This window comes from Falco cherrug, chromosome Z (genome assembly GCF_023634085.1).
Source record: "Falco cherrug isolate bFalChe1 chromosome Z, bFalChe1.pri, whole genome shotgun sequence".
Taxonomy (NCBI): Eukaryota; Metazoa; Chordata; class Aves; order Falconiformes; family Falconidae; genus Falco; species Falco cherrug.
In genome coordinates, this window is record NC_073720.1 from 10,272,595 (window position 1) to 10,294,769 (window position 22,175).

Consider the following 22,175-nt stretch of genomic DNA (forward strand, 5'->3'; position numbering starts at 1 on the left):
CTGAGGGCTAAACTTCCACAGGGATTGCATCTCTTTGATGCTTTCCCTCCGATTACATGTTTCTGGGAGCAGAAGTAAGACAGCTCTTATGAAATGCCACCTTGGTAGTGCTTTTTTTCATTTACAGTAATGTCCTTTTGAAAATAGCCAGTAGTTTCTTCTTATTTTAGTTTTCCAGTTTCAAAACTCAAACAAAAAAATATTTAGAGGAATTTCATTTGGAGACAACCCATTCTACCTTGAAATACCATTATAAATGCTTGTTGGATAGGTCAGCAACAGGAAAACCTCCTGCTGAAGGACTTGATTTTGCATCTGTTTGCAACTCTGATTGTCTGTGATGTAACTCTTGATGATTGGCTGTGTTAGAAGGAGCTGTGGCAAGGGAAAGGAAAATTATATGGCATTTAAAGCATCACTTTTCAGCTGTTTCCTCTCTTGATCTGTGTCATCCTGTTGGATTACTCTACCTTTGCTGTAGCCAATAGCCAATTTGTTGTGTAGCTTAGTCAATGTCTGGCCCAGGCAGGAATATCTAGGTGCTGCTATCATAAACACATCCTGAAAGAAAGGTCCAGAAGAAAAGTCACTTGAGTTTTCTATATTCTATATTTCTATATTCTTGATGCCTGTTATGGGCTTTTAGTATCTTTTTACTGTGGGAACTATGGTAATCTGTTTATTTAATGTAAGACAGTCATCAGAGTAAAACACGTTTAGCATGCATAAATTCTCACTCGGGCATTTTTTGCTGTAGCAGTGGAGCACCTCCCAGGGTGGTCAGAGTTATGATGGTGACCTGGAGGTGAGAAACACCTCATAACTCCTTAACGCCTCCTACCCTTTCCTTAGTCCCCTGGCAACAATGTGTCTTTTTTCCTGATATAATTTCCTTATAATTATTCACATTCCTTTTCTTGTTAATTATTATTATTATTAAAGGCAGGAATAGTAGCACCATTTATTAGGAAGATTTAGGAAGACTATTTACTTTTTCTATAGCAAGACCATCTTCAGTTTGTTTAGAGTTTGCTAAAATGTAATTGCTTGGATTGAAGTGTCCTTTGCTGGCTGTCTGACTTAGGCTATGTCTAAAAAAAAAAGACTTTAGATGCTGAACAACATAAACCAAAACACTAGTAGCAACTTGCTGTCTGAGCTCTGTCCATGCTTGTAAGTCTGGGACTGCTCAAGTGAGGCAAGGAAGCTACAAAAAACGAAGTGTGTGATTGTGGAATTAAGCAGTGTATCATAATGCCTGTGCCCAATGGGGTGAATAATTCTCGTATTTTCTAACTTCTGAATGCTTCTTTTTGAGATGCTAATAATAGTCTGTTAACTTCCAATTGGTTTTTTCTGTAGCTAATTATATAACAACAAAAATGTGCTTGAATTTTAGAGATCTGTATGAAGGTCAGTCACTGTCATGAGCATCTTGCTAGTGAATATACAATCATTATGTTGATATGTAGTTATAGTTTTATTTTTTATTTCTATTGTGGATGCATTTGTGACCTCTACCCTGTTGTACAAACACTGCAGTGTGGAACAAAGAAATAGCTGTCAGAACAACAGGATTAAATTTTAAATAATAGTTTATGGGTAACACATAGATACAGTAAAAATAAGAATGAGTAAGCAATGGCCATCATTCCGAGATGTGGTGGCAGGACGCCAACTACCTGGTTGCTGTTGAGGACTCTTTACAGCTAATATGGCAGAGAGGAGTTTTAAGGAAAGGTGTGAGGAAGGACAGTGTGCTGGCTTTGGAAAGATTTACACGGAGCATGAGCTTGCGAAACAAGTAGAAAAAGGACAAAGCACAGGTACACCAAAAAAAAGGAATATCAGGACTTTTTCAGCAAGTGGCACAGCATTAGACTTTGTGCTATTATCTGAATCAGATGTGATGTAAAAGATTTTGTATCCTTGACTGAGCCAAGTTTGCTCCCCATCTTGCTTCTTGTAATAGTTTAAAACAGATCTGCTAGTTTTGATGAGTGTTGCCTACTGCTGATATTGCCAAAATGCTAGGATCTCATCTGATCTCTTCATGTTTGTGTCACCTTCCAGCTAGATTTCAACAGTTTTAGGTACTTTGAGATGAGCCTTCCACAGCACAGGCTGCAGCAGCACATCCCCATGGGAATGATCCATGGGGATCATTTGCTACCAAGTCCATGAAATCCAACAAATAAGATACTCAACTTCCGTTGTTGTTGAAGTAGGTCTCTGCTGTGAGAGATGATTTATTTAGGCAGGAGACAAGAGTTTTTCTGAAGGACCCTGGAATAAACTAAGGACCAACACCTTCCTGGACTCTACTACTACCTGCCAGATAAGCCTGTGCTCATTTGCTCCAGGTATGGCTGTCCTGTCTTTGTGGAGCACATATGGAAGAGAGCCCAGGGCCTACATCGATTGGTGTGTGCTGGCTCCTATCTTTCCTCTTCAGGTTTAGCACACTTCTGGAGTGGGCTGTGTCCATACTTGGCCAAGGATTTGTGTGATAGCCAAGCACCCATAACTGTTCAGGTTGGAGCAGGCAGCTGGAGATTTTTTAGTTTAAAATACCAGTGATAATAAGTGAAATTTTGTAACTGTCCTGCCAGTCATGTTCTTGCTCTCTGTTGTGGGGAACAGCTTTGCTTATTTTCCAGGGAGCTCTGAAACAAGCTGCCACAGTTAGGCAGTAGATTCGGTCAGTAAAGTAGGAATGAGGCAAATGGAGAAGGGTGGTAAATCCCACCAACTGACGCAATGAGATCCCTCCCTTGAACATCTTCTCCCAGTTCTACACAACTGAGTGTGGTACTTCCAGCTACACTTTGATGAAGGGTAAAAACGTGCATGGGATCAAAATTAAGACATTCAGAGCCTGGTTCTTTTTTAAAGTAGTTTGTAAACTTTGTTACACTCAAAATCTTGTTTATGGGCAAAGAAGAAGGACACCTTATTTGTATAGCTGAGAATTTAATGTTAGTGTTACTGAAATCTTAGTCTAAACATTATCATCAGACCAGATGTGATTATTACAGAAAATAAGAAGTACTTCTGAGTAAAAAAAAATATCTTTACTAATAATAACAATGCAGTTAAAATTGTTGCATGCAAGCTTCTCATTGTCTACTCCTTTTCTGGTATTGTGATCACCCTTCTTCTGGTCCTCTTGTTTTCCAAGGTTAATGGTTTCATTTTGCTGTCAGTGGTGGTGTTGGTGGGAATGTTACAGCAAGTTGTCAGCATCTGGGGTCTTTCGCTCGGAAGGATAAGATGTCCATGTTGATGGTTTCTTCTCCACTCTAGGACCCACTTGGGAGTTTCTTCCATATGTTAGCTAACATACTTTCACATTTCACTTCCTTCATTGGTCTGGTGTTCCACATTACACCTGATGTTACTGTAGATGATACTTCTTAAGTATGCTAGGTACTGCTATTTTCTTTTCTTTGTTACTCCTAAACCCAGTTTTGTCCAGTTCCCCTGTTTGCAGGTCTGCATTTCTCTAACTGGCCAGTGGTGAGATGTTTACAGCTGTGGGGTCTCTAATGTCAAGCCTGCACCCCATCTCTTATCATTCCTTGCCTTACTCTGATCTCCCACATCCTAGGTCTCCTCAGGGCCTCTCTGTCATACCAGGCCTGTACTATATAATTAAGTAGCAGTTGTAAAACCATGATGATACTGTATAGAAACAAAAGAAATAAAGAAAATTAGCCATAGGCCCCTGGCTAATTAGAAAAATTGCTCATGCTCTACCCTACAAATGCTTTAAGGTGTGGGGAGCAGGGCAGGGTTTGTGCTGCTTCCTTCCAGTGCACTCTAGCTTTTTTTCAGTGTCACTTTTGGATTTTAATACAGTTGCAGATATTTATTCACAGGTGTCTCTTTGGATTATGTTAACTGAAATCTGTGCAACTGCCAGAACCAATTACCCTCAGATTGCCTTGTCAATGCCTTTGCTGCTGGATAAATGCTTTCATAGACTCATTTACAAAGGCTAATATTGCGTAAGCTTTGTTTCATGTTTAAAATTAAGACTTTGATTTTTGTTTGGATCTGAGTAAAATTCTGCTCTGAAAATCTGTTTTAAATGTTGTAGTTTAAATCACATCTAATTAATATGTAGCATGGTGCTTGTAGCATAGGATGCTCTGTTGCCCATTGCCAAGCAATGACATGAGGGAAACAGGCCAGCTGCGTAATCCAGTGGTCTCAGTAGTGTTGTGGTGCTGGGGCTCCTAGGCTCTCTGCTCCGCTTTGCTACCAGCCCACTGTGGGATTTTAAAGGACATGTCGTAACTCTTTATTTTCTCCACTTGAGTCATAAAAATTTGTATTTCAAAGTGAGGCACATTTTCTAAGCATAAAAATGTATCAGTCTGCTCATGTTTCTTCTCTTTTAATATGTATCTTCTGGAATAAAAATAATCCCTGATGCCTTGTTGTAACAACAGTTTTACATAGCTTAGCTTGTACAAACAGAAACAACACTGAAAGACTCAGCCTCGCATCTCTGCTACAGTTTGTTCCTTTCTGAAAAGGTTTCTTTTCTGAAAAGGTTTCTTTTCTGAATTCTTTTTGTCAAGTCTTAACAAGTAATGGGGCTTTAGAAACAATGCTTGGGGATACTGGGTCAAAGACATTATGGCTGCTTAATTGTTTAATACGTAGGAAGCAGATGGTAGAAATGGATATTTAATTTTCATAATGAAGGGGAATCATGAGAGGAGCCTAGGAATCTCTGTAGAGACTCGTGCTCCTTAAGGTGTTCCTAAGAGGTATGGAAAAGGAGATGAACAATAGATAATGTAATAAAGCTGGGCTTTTCTGTAGAAGGACTAGGAAAAGCAGATGGAAGCAGCAAGTGGCAGACTTGAAAAGCAAGCAGCAGTTCTTTGCTTTAGCATGTAGTTGTACCATGGGAGTCCTTGCTGTGGAAGTTGCATGTGCTAAAAAGGCACATGGATTCCAAAATGGCTGAATACATTTATGGAGAAAAAGGTTCACTGATACGAAATAAAAAGGATAGCATTTATGTTTCCAAGTCCATATGTCAAGCTGAGAGGGTATCCTGGAGAAAGCTCCATAGATACCTTCTTTTGAATACTGTTAGAGAGAGATACTTGGCTAGGCGGACCTTTAATCTGAGCTGAAAGGCACACCCTAATGTTCTTCTAAAGAAAATCAGTAAACCCATGGGAGCTTGCTCTCCCACCCGTTTACTTTCCTTCCCTCTTCTCTAGTATCCCCTTCTTTTCTTTACTTTTTCCAAGTAACTCCTCTGCTTTTTCCATCCATCCCATCCAGTGTTATCTGGGATCCGTCCTGAAACTGTTCTTGCCAAGATTTCTAATGTTGTCTCCTTTGTTTGATTTATCAGCTCTCTCTCCCTTCTGCCTTCTGGGTTCTAAGTCTTGACTGTCCCTCAGCATCTTCTTGAAAGGATCCTCTTCATTTCTTCTCTCACTTTCTGTAAAGTTTTCATAAAGCTTTGGCACTGGTGCCCTTCTGTTATTCCTTAACCTTTGGGTAATCTCCCTTAGAAATACTCTGTAAGGCTCCCTGTCAGTAATTATTTCATTGTTTTCCTTAAAGCCTGTCGTAAAAAAATTTCTGTTCTATGATGTGCTTGGACAGGCTGGCAGTAGTTAACTTCCCAGCTACTTATCAGTGTTTTCCATGTTTTCTCAACACTCGTGGCTTTGTAGGTATTGATCTGCTGTCTTCAGGCTTACTGTCACATGAGAGCATTTGGGCCAAGGACAGCCTTTCTGTGTGTTTGAGTAATGCACTAGAATCCCATGAGAATGACTTATAGTTGTATCACAGGTAGTAAGAAGGTTAGAACCTAGTGTTTCTTCACGCTGATAAACTGCTGTCTTGTATTGTGAAAGTGATTGCCTTTCATTCAAGTGATTTATAGACAAAACACTGCTATATTCAGCTTTTGAAACAAACCATTGGAGCAAGCATTAATGAGCACATTCAATTTTTACTCTGCTTTGGTTAAATTAGGAAACAAGGTTTAGAAGGTTTACATTGGGTATGTTCTCGCTTCAGGGCCAAAGTGGACCTTCAGGAGGAAAGACAGTACCACTAAGGCCACCTAAAGCTGTATCTAAAAAACGGGTAAGATCCACAAATCCATGAGTCTTAAAAAATGTTTTTTCCATCTTTATCTGTGAGGTGCAAAGTGGATTCAGTCTGAACAATGGTTTGTTTTATGGAATTGGTAACATTTCTATTGATTTAGCAGTAAAGGGCTGCTCTAGATTTCCACTGAGAAGGGAATTACACTAGCAGGTTAGAATAACAATGGCAGCTAAAGCAAGGGCACAATTTAGGTAAAATGCAATATGAAAGATTAAAATAAAATGTCTGGGTTGTAAATTCCAAAATTTAAGCTGACATAGACTGTGAGAAAAATGCCTGCTTGGTTTAGAAAATTCAAAACAGCCCATATTCACTTAATTAACAGAGAAATGCAAGCATTAGTGAAAGTAGCCTAAACTTCTTGACTGTTAGCCTCATGATAATGTTTTTATTATGGGCAAATAAATACTTAGAATACCTTGACTTAATCTCCTTTCCTTTTATTTAGCCCATTGACATAGATGGAAGGACAGTTTACATGCCTTTAAACAGTCATGGTGGTAAACAGCTCTTCACTTTCTTAGGACAAATCACAGTCTTGTTTCTTTTGACCCTTTAAAAGTGAAAAGTTATTTAGTTTTAAATCATAAACATAAATAAAAATGTTAAACCAACAACACTTTTGATTTGACTCACTAAGGAAATCACCCACTGAACTAATTGGCATTGAACCTGAGTATGACAAATGTCCTACAAGCAGGTGTACATGCAGGGAGCATTAAATCACAAGTGTTCTGCCACATTGGTCTTTTGTATATCAGAGCACCTGGCCTTCCTTGAAGCTTGCCTCATAACCGCTCCCTTGGGGGAAGAAAAAGGCTGCAGCCTGTATCTTTTCCTAGGTGCCTGGCATATGCAGGATTCTCTGTTACTTTCAGCCACTGCATATTTTCAAACAGCATTGTGCTTTTCACTTTTGTGGCACTCTGCAGATAGCAAAGGTTTGCTCGGTCCAGTCTCTCTGTACCTGCAGCCAGCTTTCAGTTATACCCTGGACTCCTCAGCAGCTCTGTATGGCCATAAAGTTTAGCAGACCTGAGAGAACTGTATTTAAAAGAATGATTGATTTATTTTAAATCAATCCATTATACATTTCAAACTGAGGGAGAAATTTTGCCGGGAGCAGTTAAACACTTTAATCAGCAACTGTATATTATGGCAGTGTATTTGTAATGACAATTAATTGAAAATTGTCCCTGCAGTGAAGCATTTTCCTGTTAATGATATCATGACATCAACCTGTGCTCAGCCCAAAGAGAACAGCTCTCTGTGCTGGGAGAACGCAAACTGCTGGCCTTTGCAAGAAAATGGTTAACATTCCTCCAGGAGCTACATCCCTGCAGCTTTGTATCTTGAACTAATTTCTAAAGGTAGCTTATAGAACAGCACTTCAGAAGTTATTGCAGGTCTTTGACTTGTGCCCTTGAGTAGTCCTAAAGTATGACTCATTTTGGTGTTACATAGCCAAAAGAAACAGAATTGCCAACCTTTAAACTGAAATTGAAGTAGAATTACTTGATATTTTGTTACTGGAGTTACTCCAGTTTCCTTACCGGCCAGAAATTATCTTCAGACAGCAGCTCCTCTGACCTACTGAACCCTTGCTGGCAAGTGTGTGCACATTCAACAGTCTTCAGATTTGGGCCTGCCATTTGGGTTTATCTGCTGTGCTCAAAGCAGAGGTAGAAGGGGGAACACTGTTTTCAACTCCTTGCCCCATGCCTGCAGAAATGCTACTTTGGGAGGGAGCAAAGCAGTCACAGTCTTGGTGCACTAATGGGTTTGTCATTCCTGTGCTAGGATGAAGATGTCTCCACTGAAGTGGGAGAGGGGTTAGATGAATGGGCAGCAGCAAAGACTCTAGTTAAACCCCCAGATCAACTGGAGCTGACTGAAGCTGTGAGTAAAACAGTGCCTGTAGTTGTCATGAGATGTGTACGAAACTGTAAACCAAAGCCTACCTCTTACCTCTTTGTTTTGGAGAAAGTTCTGCAAGAGTAAAACTCCAGTACTTGCTAAAGCAGTGTCTGCAGCATAAACTGAAATGTCTGTCAGCTGCAGAACAGGGAGAACGTGCTTTGAAACACAGTTCTGGGCTTAAGACAATGTAACTACATGGAGTTGATCCATGAGGGGAACAGGGCCAAGGCTTCACTCCAATAAGAAGGACCCCAGAGGCAGCCCTGAGCTTTTCACGTGCCTCGGTGTGATACACAGGACAGGGAGGTGTCCTACAGTTTTAAGGCCATTTATTTTCAGCTTGGTTTAGTAGGATTGCAGGCGGTCACCCTTCCAACTGCAGTTGTCTCTCTCTCTCTCTCTTCTCAATGTCTTCTAAAACTCTAGCATTTCTCCCTGTCCTCCAAGTAGCTCTCAAAGGGAAGCTATACTTACTTCCCCTGACACAGGCAGTGAAAACAGTTAACACCAGTTGTGGTTTTGTTTCCACTGGCTGGTCCTGGAAGCACTGCTACTGAGCTTATTGTTTACTCTATTTTTGGACCATTTATGCTTCAAGACACAGGTTGTGCTTCTTGCCTTTTAGAATGCAGCTAGAATTTTTTAATTGCTACCATAGCTTAGGTAAGAATTAACATGCCAGCTAAAGAAATCAAGAAAGCCCATTGAAATACTATGGTAGGAAGCAGAATGACTGTTCCGAATTCTACTCTGAGCTAGCCTGGCTCCAAGCATTGTTCTTGTAGAGGCATCAGCTGCACATGAGGTAACTGCAGTGAACTGAACATCATAGAATTGAGCATAAACCTGGTGATTTGTGTATGCTGCACATTGTATTCATAGTGGACCTTATTTACAATATTATTTTGTTTCCATTCCAAAGGAATTAAAAGAGGAATTTACACGCATCCTGACAGCTAATAATCCCCATGCTCCACAGAATATCGTCAGATACAGCTTTAAAGTAAGTGTGCGATGACCTGTAAAATCAGGATGAGATTTTTTTCAATTAAGTGTTTTTGTGTTTTCCTTTGATTTATAACCAGGTAAATTTCCTTGTAATGTGGCTTTTTCTTGTTACATACTTACTGCCAATGGTTCCTAAAGGTTTTTTTTGCAGAGGGTAAAAGTCTAAAAGCATTGACGTATTTATTCAGAAATAGGATGTAACAATTACTCAATAAAATCTTGACAGTGAACGTAATTAGTGCAGCTAATCTCAGGTGGTAACTTTTTGATTCTGTGGTGGTCAAAGAATAAAAGGCAATGCTTTACTCAGTCTGTAAGACAGTCATGCCTCAGTATCCTCACATCAAGATTCTGTTGTTTGAATTCTAGAAGAGCTCAGAAATGTGCTTTGTGAAATCACTGACAAGAGCTCTATTCATGATGAGTAGGAGTGAGCAGGGGAGGGTGGAGTGAGCTGGGGAAGGTGCATCAAAGACTTCCAGGAAACATCCAAGAGTCACACCTTCACATTTTTGTGTGAAGAGCACACACTGCACTACCCTGTGTCATAGTTTAACCCCAGCTGGTAACTAAGTACCACGTAGCCATCGCTCACTCCCCCCTCACCTGGAGGGATGGAGTGGAGAATTAGAAAAGCATGTAAAACTCAAGTGTTGAGATAAGAACAATTTAATAAGTAAAGCAAAAGCTGTGCATGCAAGCAAAGGAATTAATTTACTGCTTTCCATCGTTAGGCAGGTGTTCAGCCATCTCCAGGAAAGTAGGGCTCCATCATGCATAATGGTTAGTTGGAAAGACAAATGCTATAATGCCTAATTTCCCCTCCCTCAGTCTTCTTCCCCTAGCTTATATATACTCAGCATGGCATCATATGGTATGGAATACCCCTTTGACTAGTTTGGGTCACCTGTCCTGGCTGTGTTCCCTCCCAGTCGCCTGTGCTACTCCAGCCCTCTCACTGGCAGGGCCTGAGAAACTGAAAAGTCCTTGACTTACTATGAACATTACTCAGCAATCACCACAAACATCAGTGTCCTGTCAACATTGTTCTCACACCAAATCCAAAACACAGCACTGCGCCAGCTACTAAGAAGAAAATTAACTCTATCCCAGCTGAAACCAGGACACCCTGAAGCAACCTTCTCCTGCTAGCATGTACAGCTAGCAACACTGGCTGCCGCAGAGGGAGGGTGGAACGATGGCTTTGCTGCCCACTTCTCCCTTGGAAGGGTTATGCCCTGTTGCATTATGTGTATGAGCCTGACACATGGCTAAGTGGGGGGAAGAGCCCTCCTGTTGAGTCATGAGGTTCAGAAAGGACCCCCTTGGTTTCTAAACTCCTTCTCAGAGAGTCTAGGTGTGGCTAGTTCCAATCCTAGTCTCAAACTTGGTCAACAGTGTAGGTCTAAAGGATTATATGTACAACTACTTATCAGAGTCAATGCTTGCCTGTCAGAGCCCTCTCAAGGACTTTCACTGAAACACTTTCACAAAGTTGAAAAAATGTATGATTTATTAAGGTGACAGATACAACAAATTCAGAATTGCTGTTCATAAATGCACTGCAAAAATTGAGCTTGAGGTAAGAGTTCAACGCTTTGTTAACAATACTTTCCTGGGTAACATCCAACATAGTCAGAGGCACAAGTTTTGCCAAAGAGGCATCCCTGCCTGGGGGGGAGAGATCCAGGCTTATCAACCTGTCCACTAGTTGGAATTCTCATCCTCAAAACAGAGGATTCTAAATGCCAGATTGATACTCATGGTGAGGTGGGACTGAGTCAATCATTGTGTGCCAATTGGCCCTCAGCAAGGACTGGCAGTTCTGGAAGGCCAGTGGAGCCCAGTGTTTCAACACAGGATGGAGGATTTGGTACAGAAGTATGGAGGTCTTTCTGGCTTTACTCAAGCAAGATGGGGCTGTGAGGCCCCTGCCTCACCCCAGGCATCACTCAGCTGATTGTTGAGTGTTAGACTGCACCCAGTATATCCGCTTTGTGAGATAAGTATGGCGCCCAATTCAAATCCCACTGCTCCCAACTGACACACAGCTTCTGTATTTGGCACCAACAACTCCAGTGTCCCACAGCCCCCATGAAAGAAAGGACACATGGACAGCTCCTCTAGTTCTGGCATTGGATTATCCCCAACATTAGGCAAGGAACAGACAACTAGGTGAAATACTCCTGAACCTGTCTCGTTTGTGTGATACTGTAACTACTTTGACCAACCACTACATGAGATCACCAGAGAAAGGAAATCAGTCTTGTGGAAGCAAATAAGGTCCCTTTATCTTCTATTTGGTGTTGTTGTTTTCATATTTATAGGATAGAAACAGGTGATGATTGATCCATATTTTCAAATTGTCCACAGCAACTGAAGTGGGCTTGATGCTATGCTGTGATTGGTACAGAGAGCAGTCATATTTTTAAGAAGAAACTGTTGAAGCATCTGTGGTCTGCAGTGGCTTCTGATTGCTTTTAGGTGCAGCTCAAAACCTTAATACGTAGTTTGAACCTAGGTGTGTGCCTGCACTGTACAGTAGTCAACAAGCAAATGTCAATCAAGCTAGCATCAAATAGGTGAATTAGTACACCTGAGCATGGTGCTAGAAGCCTGTACTGTCTCCAGATTAGAGCTGCTCTCTACCTGTGATGCTGCTCTTGTATAGGCACAACAAGTCATTCAGGGATCTCAGCGCAACAGGATTTGAGAATCTCTTAGCGAGTGCTGTGTAGTAGAAGACCACTAGAACTATACTTAAACTCCTTTGCTGTGGTAGTGGTGGAGAGCTAGAGGTTTCAAGTTCTTGCTTCTTTTTGTTGTATTTTTAATTTATGGTTCTCAGTGTCCTGAGATAGAAATACCTGCTGGAAGAAATTTGGTGTGAATGTGCCAATAACAAATAGTAAACGTAAAAAATAATATCAGTAAAAAAATATCAGTATGGATCTTTTTAGCTTTAGCAATTTAGGGTACATAGTATTTCTGGTTCGAAGTATTTTTTCTCTGTGCTGATTTTGTTGGTTTTTTCCTCTTTGTAGGAACGAGCATACAAGCCAATAAGCTATGTGGATCAAACGGCCATTCACTTCTCTTTGAATGGAAACATGATACTCAAAGATTCAGATGAAGGCAGGCGTCAGAGTATCAGATTGAGCACTGCAGCAGGTAGGTTTAGTATCTGAAATCACAATTAATTACAACTAGGCACTGGTACGTATTCAACATGGGAGAATAATGTTGATGATGATAAGGGATCATGCTTCATGACCATATAATCAAACAGCTCCTATTTTGGCTTGCATCCATCTCAGAAAACAAAACCAGAAAAAACAATCAGCCAGATGTCTGACACAGTGTAGAAAATGGTGCATACTTTTTGAGCTGGATATACATTAACACTGAAATTTATGGAGCTATTTAGTGTCTTTTAAACATCTTCCACTACTGTTAGTTGGACATACATGTCTAAACTCCTTAGCCTGCTTTGAAAGTTTCAGCCATAATTTAAAGTATTCAAGCAGAAATGTTTGGAAGCTGGGTGATCATTCAGAAAATTACCATATGTGTAACTAACTCTTACACTCTTACCAGAATGTCCACTTCTGGACAATGTGAGATACAAGATACTGAACTAGCTGGACCTTTGATCTGAGCTAGTATCACCATTCTTAAGTTTTCAGGCAAAGAGACACCTTAATTAGAGCTGAAAAGCTGTGTTGTTATTAAAGAGTTCTAGGTTTGCATTTTCAGCAAGGTAAGATGTACTGCCTAGGGATTCTCTTGAATTTCTGCTGTTTGTTAAAGAGAAGTTGTGTCACAAAGAGTGTCCTTTCAAGGTTATAACTGTCAGGCACAATGATACCACTGGATAAGCACCTGAGAACAGTTGTTACTTGCAGCTTCTGAGGGTCAGTACCTCTCTTATTTTACACTGAACAAAATGTGCATGATGATTTGAAGTAGGACAAAATGCTGAATGGGATCTTCGATGCCATGAAAGCATGGATTGTTGTTGTTGGCAGTGCTTTTCAGAGATTCCAAACCAGACAGTTTCAAGCAGCTTGATGCCAGCATTACTACACACTCAAGGCTGGAACTGGAATGTAGACATCCATTATTCTCTAAAAGACTAGTATATTCATTTTTATCCATATAAACAAGAAAAAAACATGTTATAACTTCTATGTGCCTTGCAAGCATTCTTCATGGTTGTACATAATTGCAGCCACTTTTGGAGGGAAGAAAGGTCCAGATCTGAAGGGATACCCAGAAACAAAGCTACTCAGACCAGAAGTGGATTTCAGAACTTTGTTTTGAATCAAAATCAATTTTTTTTATTCCAGTCCAGCCAGAATTACTGCAGTTTCATTCTAGTAATAACATTGTTTCCTTCTGTGGCCTTGAGCAAGCAATGACCCTCTAAACTGGTGATGAGTTACCATGTGGTCTAATGAGATAGCATTAGGAAAGAATGCATCTGTATATTAATGCTTCGGAAGATAGAAGGATCTGCAGAATATGGGATAGTATGTTCTATCATCCTGGACTTATTCACATATCCTTTCTGTCAGCAGCAGAGGCTCCTGTTGAGACTTCTGCAGTAACAACTGAAGAGGCAGAGATTAAAGAAAGCACAGAAGATGTTCAGGTAATTCTCCATAGTCAGGTGAGAACTGTCCCTTTTATTTTTAATATTAGATTTGAAATTCCTTTATTATAAAATGGGCTTGCTGAGAAGCTTCTGTGATTGATTCTTTGTGCCTCAGATGTCTCTCCTATAGGTGAGATCCTGCAGATTCTACTGAACAGCTGGGTTCCTCTTGCCGGTTTTCAGTTTGGAGAAGCTGTGTAAGGGGATGAGGTCCCTCACACCAGATCTGTATTTATCCAGATAGTATATCAACATACAGTGTAATTTGCTGGGATCTGGAATCTTTCTGGACAGTATGTCCATTTCTGAAAGAGAAACTGGTGAAAAAAAATGTGGAGGCATGAAAGCAGCAGGCAGAATTATCTGAAATAAGCAATGCCCCGATGTAAAGGCAGTTGGCTGATTAGGAAAAGAGTAAACTGTGAGAAGTTTGTTCTTATCCACATAGTTCCAGGCCGTGGAATGAACTTCAGACTAATTTCAGGTAAATCTCACTGTCTAGTAAGGAAATGAAAACACAGGGTAGTGGGACTATAACCGTGTTCTGGTCCCTGAGTTCAATTTATCCAAGATGTTATATTATCTCGTTCATGTCAGGCTTTGTTTTAAAGTAACTTCATTTTCTGGTTTTCCATATTCCTGTTTAGATACCATTCCAGAATCTCCTTGCTATGATTGCTTAAAGTCTCCTAATTTCCATCTTAAATATTGAGTTTTCAGTTACAGTCTCCCTCACTAGGCAGCAGAAATCCAGCTGTCAAGTGCTTCTGAAGAAGGAAAGAGATGTCTGTTTTTTTAAGGGTGGACTCACTGCTCTGTTTTCTTGCAGGCTGCAGGAGAGGAAGAGGCAGAGGGGTCAGGAACAGCAGAAGTAGATGAGGCAGCAGAGGCTGAAGAGCCTTCTCCTCCAAGAGTGAAGGAGCAGAAGCTTGCAAACCAGTTCAACTTCATTGAGAGAGCTTCAAGGACAGTCAACAACCCTGTGCGGGTATGCTGCCATTTCCTTCAGTGACTTGGAGGATCCTTCCTTTGGGAGGGCATGTGGATCATCTGTGTTTGTGTCATATCCTGTGATCTCTATTAAGAGAAAAACCCAGTCTTTTACTACGGTAAAATATTTGGGGTGATGAAAATGGTCACAGAAAAATTCTTGCCTCATGGACTTTTACACAGCCTACAAGTTTGGTGCTACTGTAAATCCTTAAACCTTTACTTAGATATAACACTTTCCATGTCTATTTTCTCATCAGAGAAAGTATGGAGCAACAGTTAGGGCAGCAGCTGAGGTCTTGGAATCCGTGAATTCAATTTCCTTTTGCCACAGAGTCCTTTTGTGGCCTTGTACTTCAATTCTTACCCATGGACCAGGGATATAAGTGCCCCTATATTAAAAGGATAAAGGTATTTACACTTGTATTAAGCACAGGCACTACAGTAACAGACCCATGTAAGTATGACAAAACTTTACTGCTGCTACATGGTACATCTCCCACTCTGTGCATGCACTTTCCAGACCATACAGACCCAAGGCCTTTTCTTTCCCTAAGCTTTTTGCTGAGCCTGCAGCCATCCCAATGAGTGTGGCTTTACAGGGCCTTCTGACCAAGCAATACTGGTGATGTTGGCTCCTGGCTAAGTGCTCAAAAAGGAGCTTTCTGAATCAGAGATACAAGTTTCAGAGAGAAAATTCTCTTGTTTTCCTGGCTGCCCTGGAATCAGAGCATATACAGTTTCTTCAGAGGGCCTTCTTCCCTTCTTTCAGCCATTACACATAAAGTGAGATGTCTTTACATCTGATGGGCTTGGAGATATTAAGAGTTACTGTTTTGCCAGAGCTACTATCTCCTAGAAGGAATACCATCTCTGCCGACTAGTAGAGTCAGACGATGTCAGGAGAGTTTATCCAACAGTGGAGAGCTTACTGCAGAGTCTCATCTAAGATTCTGCATCTTTCAAAAATCCCTGCTGAGGCCACGGAATTTGTTATTTCTCTGTCCTCAGATCTGCATATTCTCTTCCCATTGATTTTACTGGGAGAAGCTTGTGTGCCTCTGTGTCATTCTGCCTTTGAAAGCAGAATATAGACCTTAAATAGCTGTGCAGTACTGCTGTGTGCTGTACAGGATGTGCAGTTTCCACCTTTGAGACTGCTTCATTTCAGAGGTCAGTGAAATGCTACAGACAAATTCTTGAAAATGTCCTGACACAACAAAAAGAAAATGCTGTTCCATGAAATGGATGTTTCACAGAAATATATTAATGTATTTCAGAATGATGATGTAATGGTGATAAAAATATTTCAGTAACATCAAAAAATTATTTATAGGTTATGATTCTGTTGAACTATTTTGTTTTGACTGCTGTACCCAAGTGGGTTTTTAATACGTAGGGCAAGACTGTTCAGATTTGGTAGGATATCATAACTGATACCATAATCGGTAGCAGAATGTTTCAAATGGTAGAGTGGAACAAACCATTTCAACTCCTTCAAAATTAAATACTGAAATTAAATATTTTAAGTATGTGGAAAAAAATCAGAAGGTCTTGTGAACTTCTTTTGGTCCACAAGAAAATCTATTTGTAGTTGCACAATCATCGATAATGTTTGTGCAGTGCTCTAGGAGTCATTTGGGTGTTGAATTAATCCTAGATCAATATTATTCTAACTACCTGCTATGAGAAGGCTGTTTCCACAGCTGGACTATGTCACTACAAAGAGTTTCAATGCAAAGATTGTGTGTTTTTATGTTTTTTTCTTTATTCAGGAAAGAGCATGTCAGTCGGAGCCTACACCTTGTAAAAATTTCTCAGCCACTGCTAACCAGGTATATCCTTTTCACTTCTAAAGCATTTTTTAGAGTAGGAAACTGAGATATGAGAAAGGAAAAAAAAATTGCAGTGTTTGCATTCCTTGCAGTGGAATGAACTCCCATGCTGTGGCTCTGATCTCTGGTTTAAATCTGAGTGCAAACTAGTGGGCCCCCTTTTCTGCCTTAATGGCTGAACTTGCAGTAGTTTATATTTCTAGGGTCAAGTGTCTTAGTTTAGCTGCTTTTAATTTATCTATTGCTTGCCAGCCACCCTGGCCAGTCTGCTTTAGAGACTCTTAAATGAGTGGAAGTTGGGAAACCACAGTGTGAAAATGGTTCTAGACTCAGCAATGGCTGGGCTGCAGCTTGCAGGCACTGAATTCTCTGGGTATATGGCTCTCTGAGGAGGGGATTGTCCTGTTGCTGAAGATCTTCCATCACTGTGTGGTGTGTGAGCTAGAGTCCTGGTTTTCACTGGTATAGAGTTGATTTTTTTCTTGGTGGCTGGTATAGTGCTGCTTTTTGGGTTTGGTGTAGGAATAGTATTGAAAATATAGTCATGTTTTGGTTGTTCCTTGCTTTAGATCAAGGACTTTCTGGGTTTCCCATACTCTGCTGGTGGGCAGGTGCGTGGGAGGCTGGGTGGGAGCACGGCCCGGAGAGCTGACCCAAACTAGCCACAGGGGTATTCTATACCATATGATGTCATGCTCAGTATATATAAGCTGGGAGAAGAGGAAGGAGTGGGAGAGGTGTTTGGAGTTATGGTGTTTGTCTTCCCAAGTAACCATTACATGTGATGGAGCCCAGCTTTCCTGGAGATGGCTGAACACCTGCCTGCCCATGGGAAGCGGTGAATGAATTCCTTGGTTTGCTTTGCATGCACGGCTTTTGCTTTACCTGTTCAAACTGTCTTTATCTCAACCCACCAGTTTTCTTACTTTTACCCTTCCGATCCTCGCTCCAATCCCACAGTGGGGGGAGGGGGGCAGAGTGAGCGAATGGCTCTGTGGGCCTTAGTTGCCAGCTGGGGTTAAACCATGACAGCTGGCTATTTAAGAGGAGCTGTGGTTATTTAGGTGGGGGCAGGTTTGATGTCTCAAAATGCAGGAATAAAATAATGAAAAAGCACTTAGAACATGTCTGTGTGCTAGCTCCACTTTAAGCACTGTGTTTAGAGAGTGGAGACTTCTGAAAATTTCATGCAGCTGTGAATTTATAAGGGTTCATACATACTTGGAAGTGTTCTTAAGCTGATATATGCAACACTGTGTTTTTTTCTTTGTCTAAGTTTAGTTGTAGGTAAAATAGGGTTTCTAAAGTCTGAAGCTGAACCCGATGAGAACTATAGAATAAGGAACATGAAAGGCCTGTTGCAGTAGGCTTAGCTCTGTTTTACATAGTGGGAATGTGCCTGTTTATCCATGATGAAGAACTGTATGGTATTTTCTCCATCTCTTAAAAATGTAAAAAAAATTATTTTGCATTACATTTTACATATTAAGTACCCTATAACTTTCATTGGAAAGGGAATGCAGCCGATTCTGCTAATTAATTCTCACAGATAATTACAAAATGTATTACTGATACAATGTTGTTTCAAACCAGTGTACTGGACTGGTGTTGAAAATATTGTTTCATTACCAGTGTACCACAGAAACACCCAGGAGAAAGTATAAGGTAATGGCAGCAACTGTAAAAATGCTGTAAATAGGAAAGTGATAGGAAGGGGAGTGAAGGTGTCACTGTCAAGCTGAAAACTATAATCCAGTCTATTCCTGAACTTGAAATCACAGAGTAATTGTCCTGAGATCTTCCCTCCCTCCAGCTGGAGTTTCCTTTCATTTTTTCTGGCAGTGAGATGACTTGACAGTTAGAAAGAAAAGAACTTATTAAGATACTCAGGTGGTTGTTAAAATTTTGCATGAAATGTTTGAAAACCAAGAGGAAAAGTATTGCCTTGTTTTCTGTTTATCCTGTTGAATATTTGCATGGTTATAAAAAAATATTTTAATGTAAGCTCTTTGTTTTAGCTCTTTTTCCTTCTTGTTCTTCCTTATGCTCACAATTTCCTATTCCAAGATTTTCTGTTCTGCTCCTTCTGCTGCTGTTCTCATCATATCTCCTTTGTCATTTCCCTGATATTTGGAACATCTTTCCATCTCATTTTTACCTGCAAATTTACAACACAATGCAGGTTTTTTGCTAAAGGTTTCTGCTACTTTTCTTCATTCCAATGTACTAGTCTATATTTTGTGTTTGAATCATACTCCCACTCCTAAAGCTGATGTGTCAGAATTAGGTTGCCTTTTGTTTTGTCCTGAAAGTAATATAACTGCTTCAGATACAGTACTAGCACTCTAATACTAATGAATAATTCTTAAGTAGAAAACCTACTTTTGGATCTACTGAAGTAAGACATTTGTGGCATGTGGCATACCATAAGATGTAAAACTGCTGTCGGTTTCTGTTTGATCATATGCTGCAGAGTTGGAGTCCAAGATCTAAATTGTGTTTAGCAGCTACAATTTAATTTTCCCACATCACATAAGAAATGTCATAAAGCAGGTGTTTAATGCATGTTTCCTATTAAACACTGGTAAATTAGTTAAACAGAAAGTCCTACAAGAAAGATATGGAGTCAAAGCACCAAGCAGGGTATTGGAGGGAGGAGAATGTTAAGAATACAATAATGTGTTCTTAAGAAGACATGCCCCGTCAAGCTTTAAAAATCCTGGGCTTCAGTCCTTCGCTTTTTGTGCAACAATCCAGTTCTCTTCAGCTGATTCCAGTGGCAGTGTTACTGTTGTGAGACTATCATATTTTTGTGGTGGCATAGATGGCTGTTTTCTGGAGAATGATCAGGTCCCGATAAATCCTGCCTCTGTCTGTTTCTCAGTGGGAGATCTATGATGCCTATGTGGAGGAGCTTCAGAAAATGGAAAAGTCAAAAGAAAAAGAAAAATCAAAAGCTCAAATAGCAAAGAGAGAAGAGGAGAAGAAGAAAGTAAGAAAGTTAACCTCTCTAGAGTCACAGGTACGTTTCATAATGCTGGAAGAGCCCTGCTCAGAGTGGTGGTGGATGCATCTGTAATGCAAGTCAGGTGAAATTTAACAAGTTGTGCTGGCTGTGTAGCTAGTTGTCTGAGTTGGCAAATAGCAACTCTAAGAAATGTAAAACCTAATTTTTTTCTAGGAACTGTATTTCCAAAACAGGATTTCCATTTTGCTATACTTTTTGTGGGAATACAAAACAGTGTGAAGCCATAGTCTTCTCTTCAGTCCTGATTTCCAAGTGAGATTTACAGCTTTTTTTTGGTGTACATTACTATGTTTGTGTCTCATTTTTTAGTCATATGAGGGATAAAAGAATGGAATAAGTACAAACACTGTGACTTTTCAAAGAATTCTAGGTGATGCAGAGGTTTTAGGTACAATCTTCCAATATGAAAAACGAGGAAATTTAGGGTTCTTTCAAAATGTCACTGAAGCACTGTGGTGAAACACATTTCACTGTTTTTTATTATTTTAATGATAATGTTAAAGAATTATAATTTATATCGTTTCTAGTTAAATACATATAAATGGTATATAATATACAACATATAAAAGTTAATAATATTTAATTGAAATCAAAGCCTACATACTTAACATTGAATAATTTTTCTGGGAGGCTTGACCTAATTTGCAGAGGGATATTTGATGCATTATGTATTAATTTAGTTGGAAAGTGATAGAAAAGTCTTTCTGTGGTGTTTGAAGTGCTATGCCATGGCCAGTAATTATAAAGCATGGTGATACCTCAGTCACAGTGATGTGATCATCCCAGCAGGAGGTCAGCCACTCTCAATTCTGTGGAGTAGCAGAGTGAATGGCAAAGGCTGCTGTACTGGAGTAGCCTCCGTTAGTCTGTCTTCTCAGAGTAGCAGGTGTCAGAACTCCTGCCAAGCTCCAGGCTGGTGTTGTGATCTTGCTGTAAGGGCTGAACTGACTGCTGATCCAGGCTGCTGTGTCAGGAATAGCCTAGGAGTGCCTTGCAGGAATGACACAGTCTGTTCTGCTAAAGTGACAATATCTCAATCTTAAAAATGTGATCCCACTTCAAGCATTGCGAATACAATATGACAACCCTGAAAGATTTTCTTCATGTTCCAGAATGTTTTCAGGGGGTTCAAGAAGTTTCTGTTAGAGTTTAACAGAGTTTGACCTATAGGGAATTGTGGGTGGTTCTTTCCCTCCCAGTCTATGTTAAACCATTTAGAGGCAAACTGAAATAATTTCTGTAATGACTGGAGCAAAATGCACTAAGAACTGTAATACAGAAACATGGAAGTCAGTTCATAGCTTGCCCCTAGAGTAGGCATATACCAACATAACTAACATATATCTATGTAATACAAGCTGGCTCATGAAACTGGCTTTAGCACTTTCATACCATATGGCTGATTCAGCTTTAGAGGATTGGACTGGTTTAGCTACCCCAGCAGCACCATGCCATCAAAAGCCTTATAGTATAAACAGAAAAGGAACATGTTCTGACAGGCTTCTTCCTGTGAATTGTGCCGTTGAAATTCACAGTCCTTTTGAAAACTAATAAACCTTTCACCTGAGTATGTTTTGGAGAATTAAGTCTGAAGTTGACATTATAATTATGGGCTTAAAGGGTGGATTGCAAAAAGCTGATAAGGGAAATGAAATAAAAATTCTACCAATGAAACCGTATTGTAAAACCCTGCTGCATGCTCCACTGACAGCAGTAGGAAGTTGAAATCCAGGCGCCCATGATCCCTCCCTGTGGTGCTTTGCTTTTCACTCTTAGCACTTTCCAGGGGGCTTGCAGGGAAGCCAGAAAGTCAATACACTGAAAAAGTGAAAGGGAAATCTTTTTATGCAGAGACAGAGTCCCAGATTGAGGCCCTCTGCAAGGCTGGTGGACCAGCTTGAAGTGTATGAAAAACCTGCTGAAATTTCCAGTCAATAACTTGAAAAATGCAACCTGAAGTAAACCAAGGGTAAAATCAGACTTAGAACAGGCCTTGCATCTGGTCATGTATAGGTCTATGGAATTTAAAGGTTGATGGCTGCGGAATCTATACTTATGATCTCAAGTCAGCAAATGGAGAAGTGGGTTTTATGGACCTTCCAACTTACAGGTTACATATGTTGGATCACACATAGCAATTGAAACAGAGCTTTTCCAGCTCTCCACAAAACACTTTCTGAGGACATAATGCCTTTGATCATTGCTGAAAGGGAACTGTGAAACACTGAGCAGGAAATGTGGCTGATCTGGATAGAGAATGCATTGACTAGAAGTGGCAATTGATTTTCACCTGTGTTTCCATCATGCTAAGAACTAGGAAGAAAAAAACTGTGGTAACTACTAAAGATAGCAGTGGATTCAACCCAAAGGGAAGAAGAGAAAATGAGTGGGTATTACCACAAGAGGATCTCTGATGGAAGCTTTTGCTATGGTAGGAGGCCATGAAAGAGAAGATCCAACGACAAGAGCCACAGGTGGAGATGATGGTAGGGGTCAGATGAGGATTTGAAAACATAATGGATGAAAAGAAAGAGAAAACAGTGCTGGTAATGAACAAGAGGTTAAGAGAACAGGTAACTGG

The 22,175-nt window shown here is 40.2% G+C and overlaps 1 protein-coding gene across 3 annotated transcripts in view; it reads left to right on the top strand.

Annotated features, from left to right (window-relative positions):
- DNAI1 (dynein axonemal intermediate chain 1) overlaps positions 1–22,175 on the top strand; it is a 150,702-nt gene that overhangs the window by 5,051 nt on the left and 123,476 nt on the right. Inside the window, exons 2-9 of one of the 3 annotated variants that reach the window (XM_005436899.3) lie at positions 6,064–6,132; positions 7,957–8,055; positions 8,999–9,079; positions 12,129–12,255; positions 13,665–13,738; positions 14,571–14,729; positions 16,507–16,566; positions 19,451–19,588. In XM_005436899.3, the coding sequence (XP_005436956.1) occupies positions 6,064–6,132; positions 7,957–8,055; positions 8,999–9,079; positions 12,129–12,255; positions 13,665–13,738; positions 14,571–14,729; positions 16,507–16,566; positions 19,451–19,588 (807 nt within the window). The remainder of the gene's footprint in view (positions 1–6,063; positions 6,133–7,956; positions 8,056–8,998; positions 9,080–12,128; positions 12,256–13,664; positions 13,739–14,570; positions 14,730–16,506; positions 16,567–19,450; positions 19,589–22,175) is intronic. The other 2 variants (XM_027801990.2, XM_027801991.2) reach the window with 2 other exon arrangements.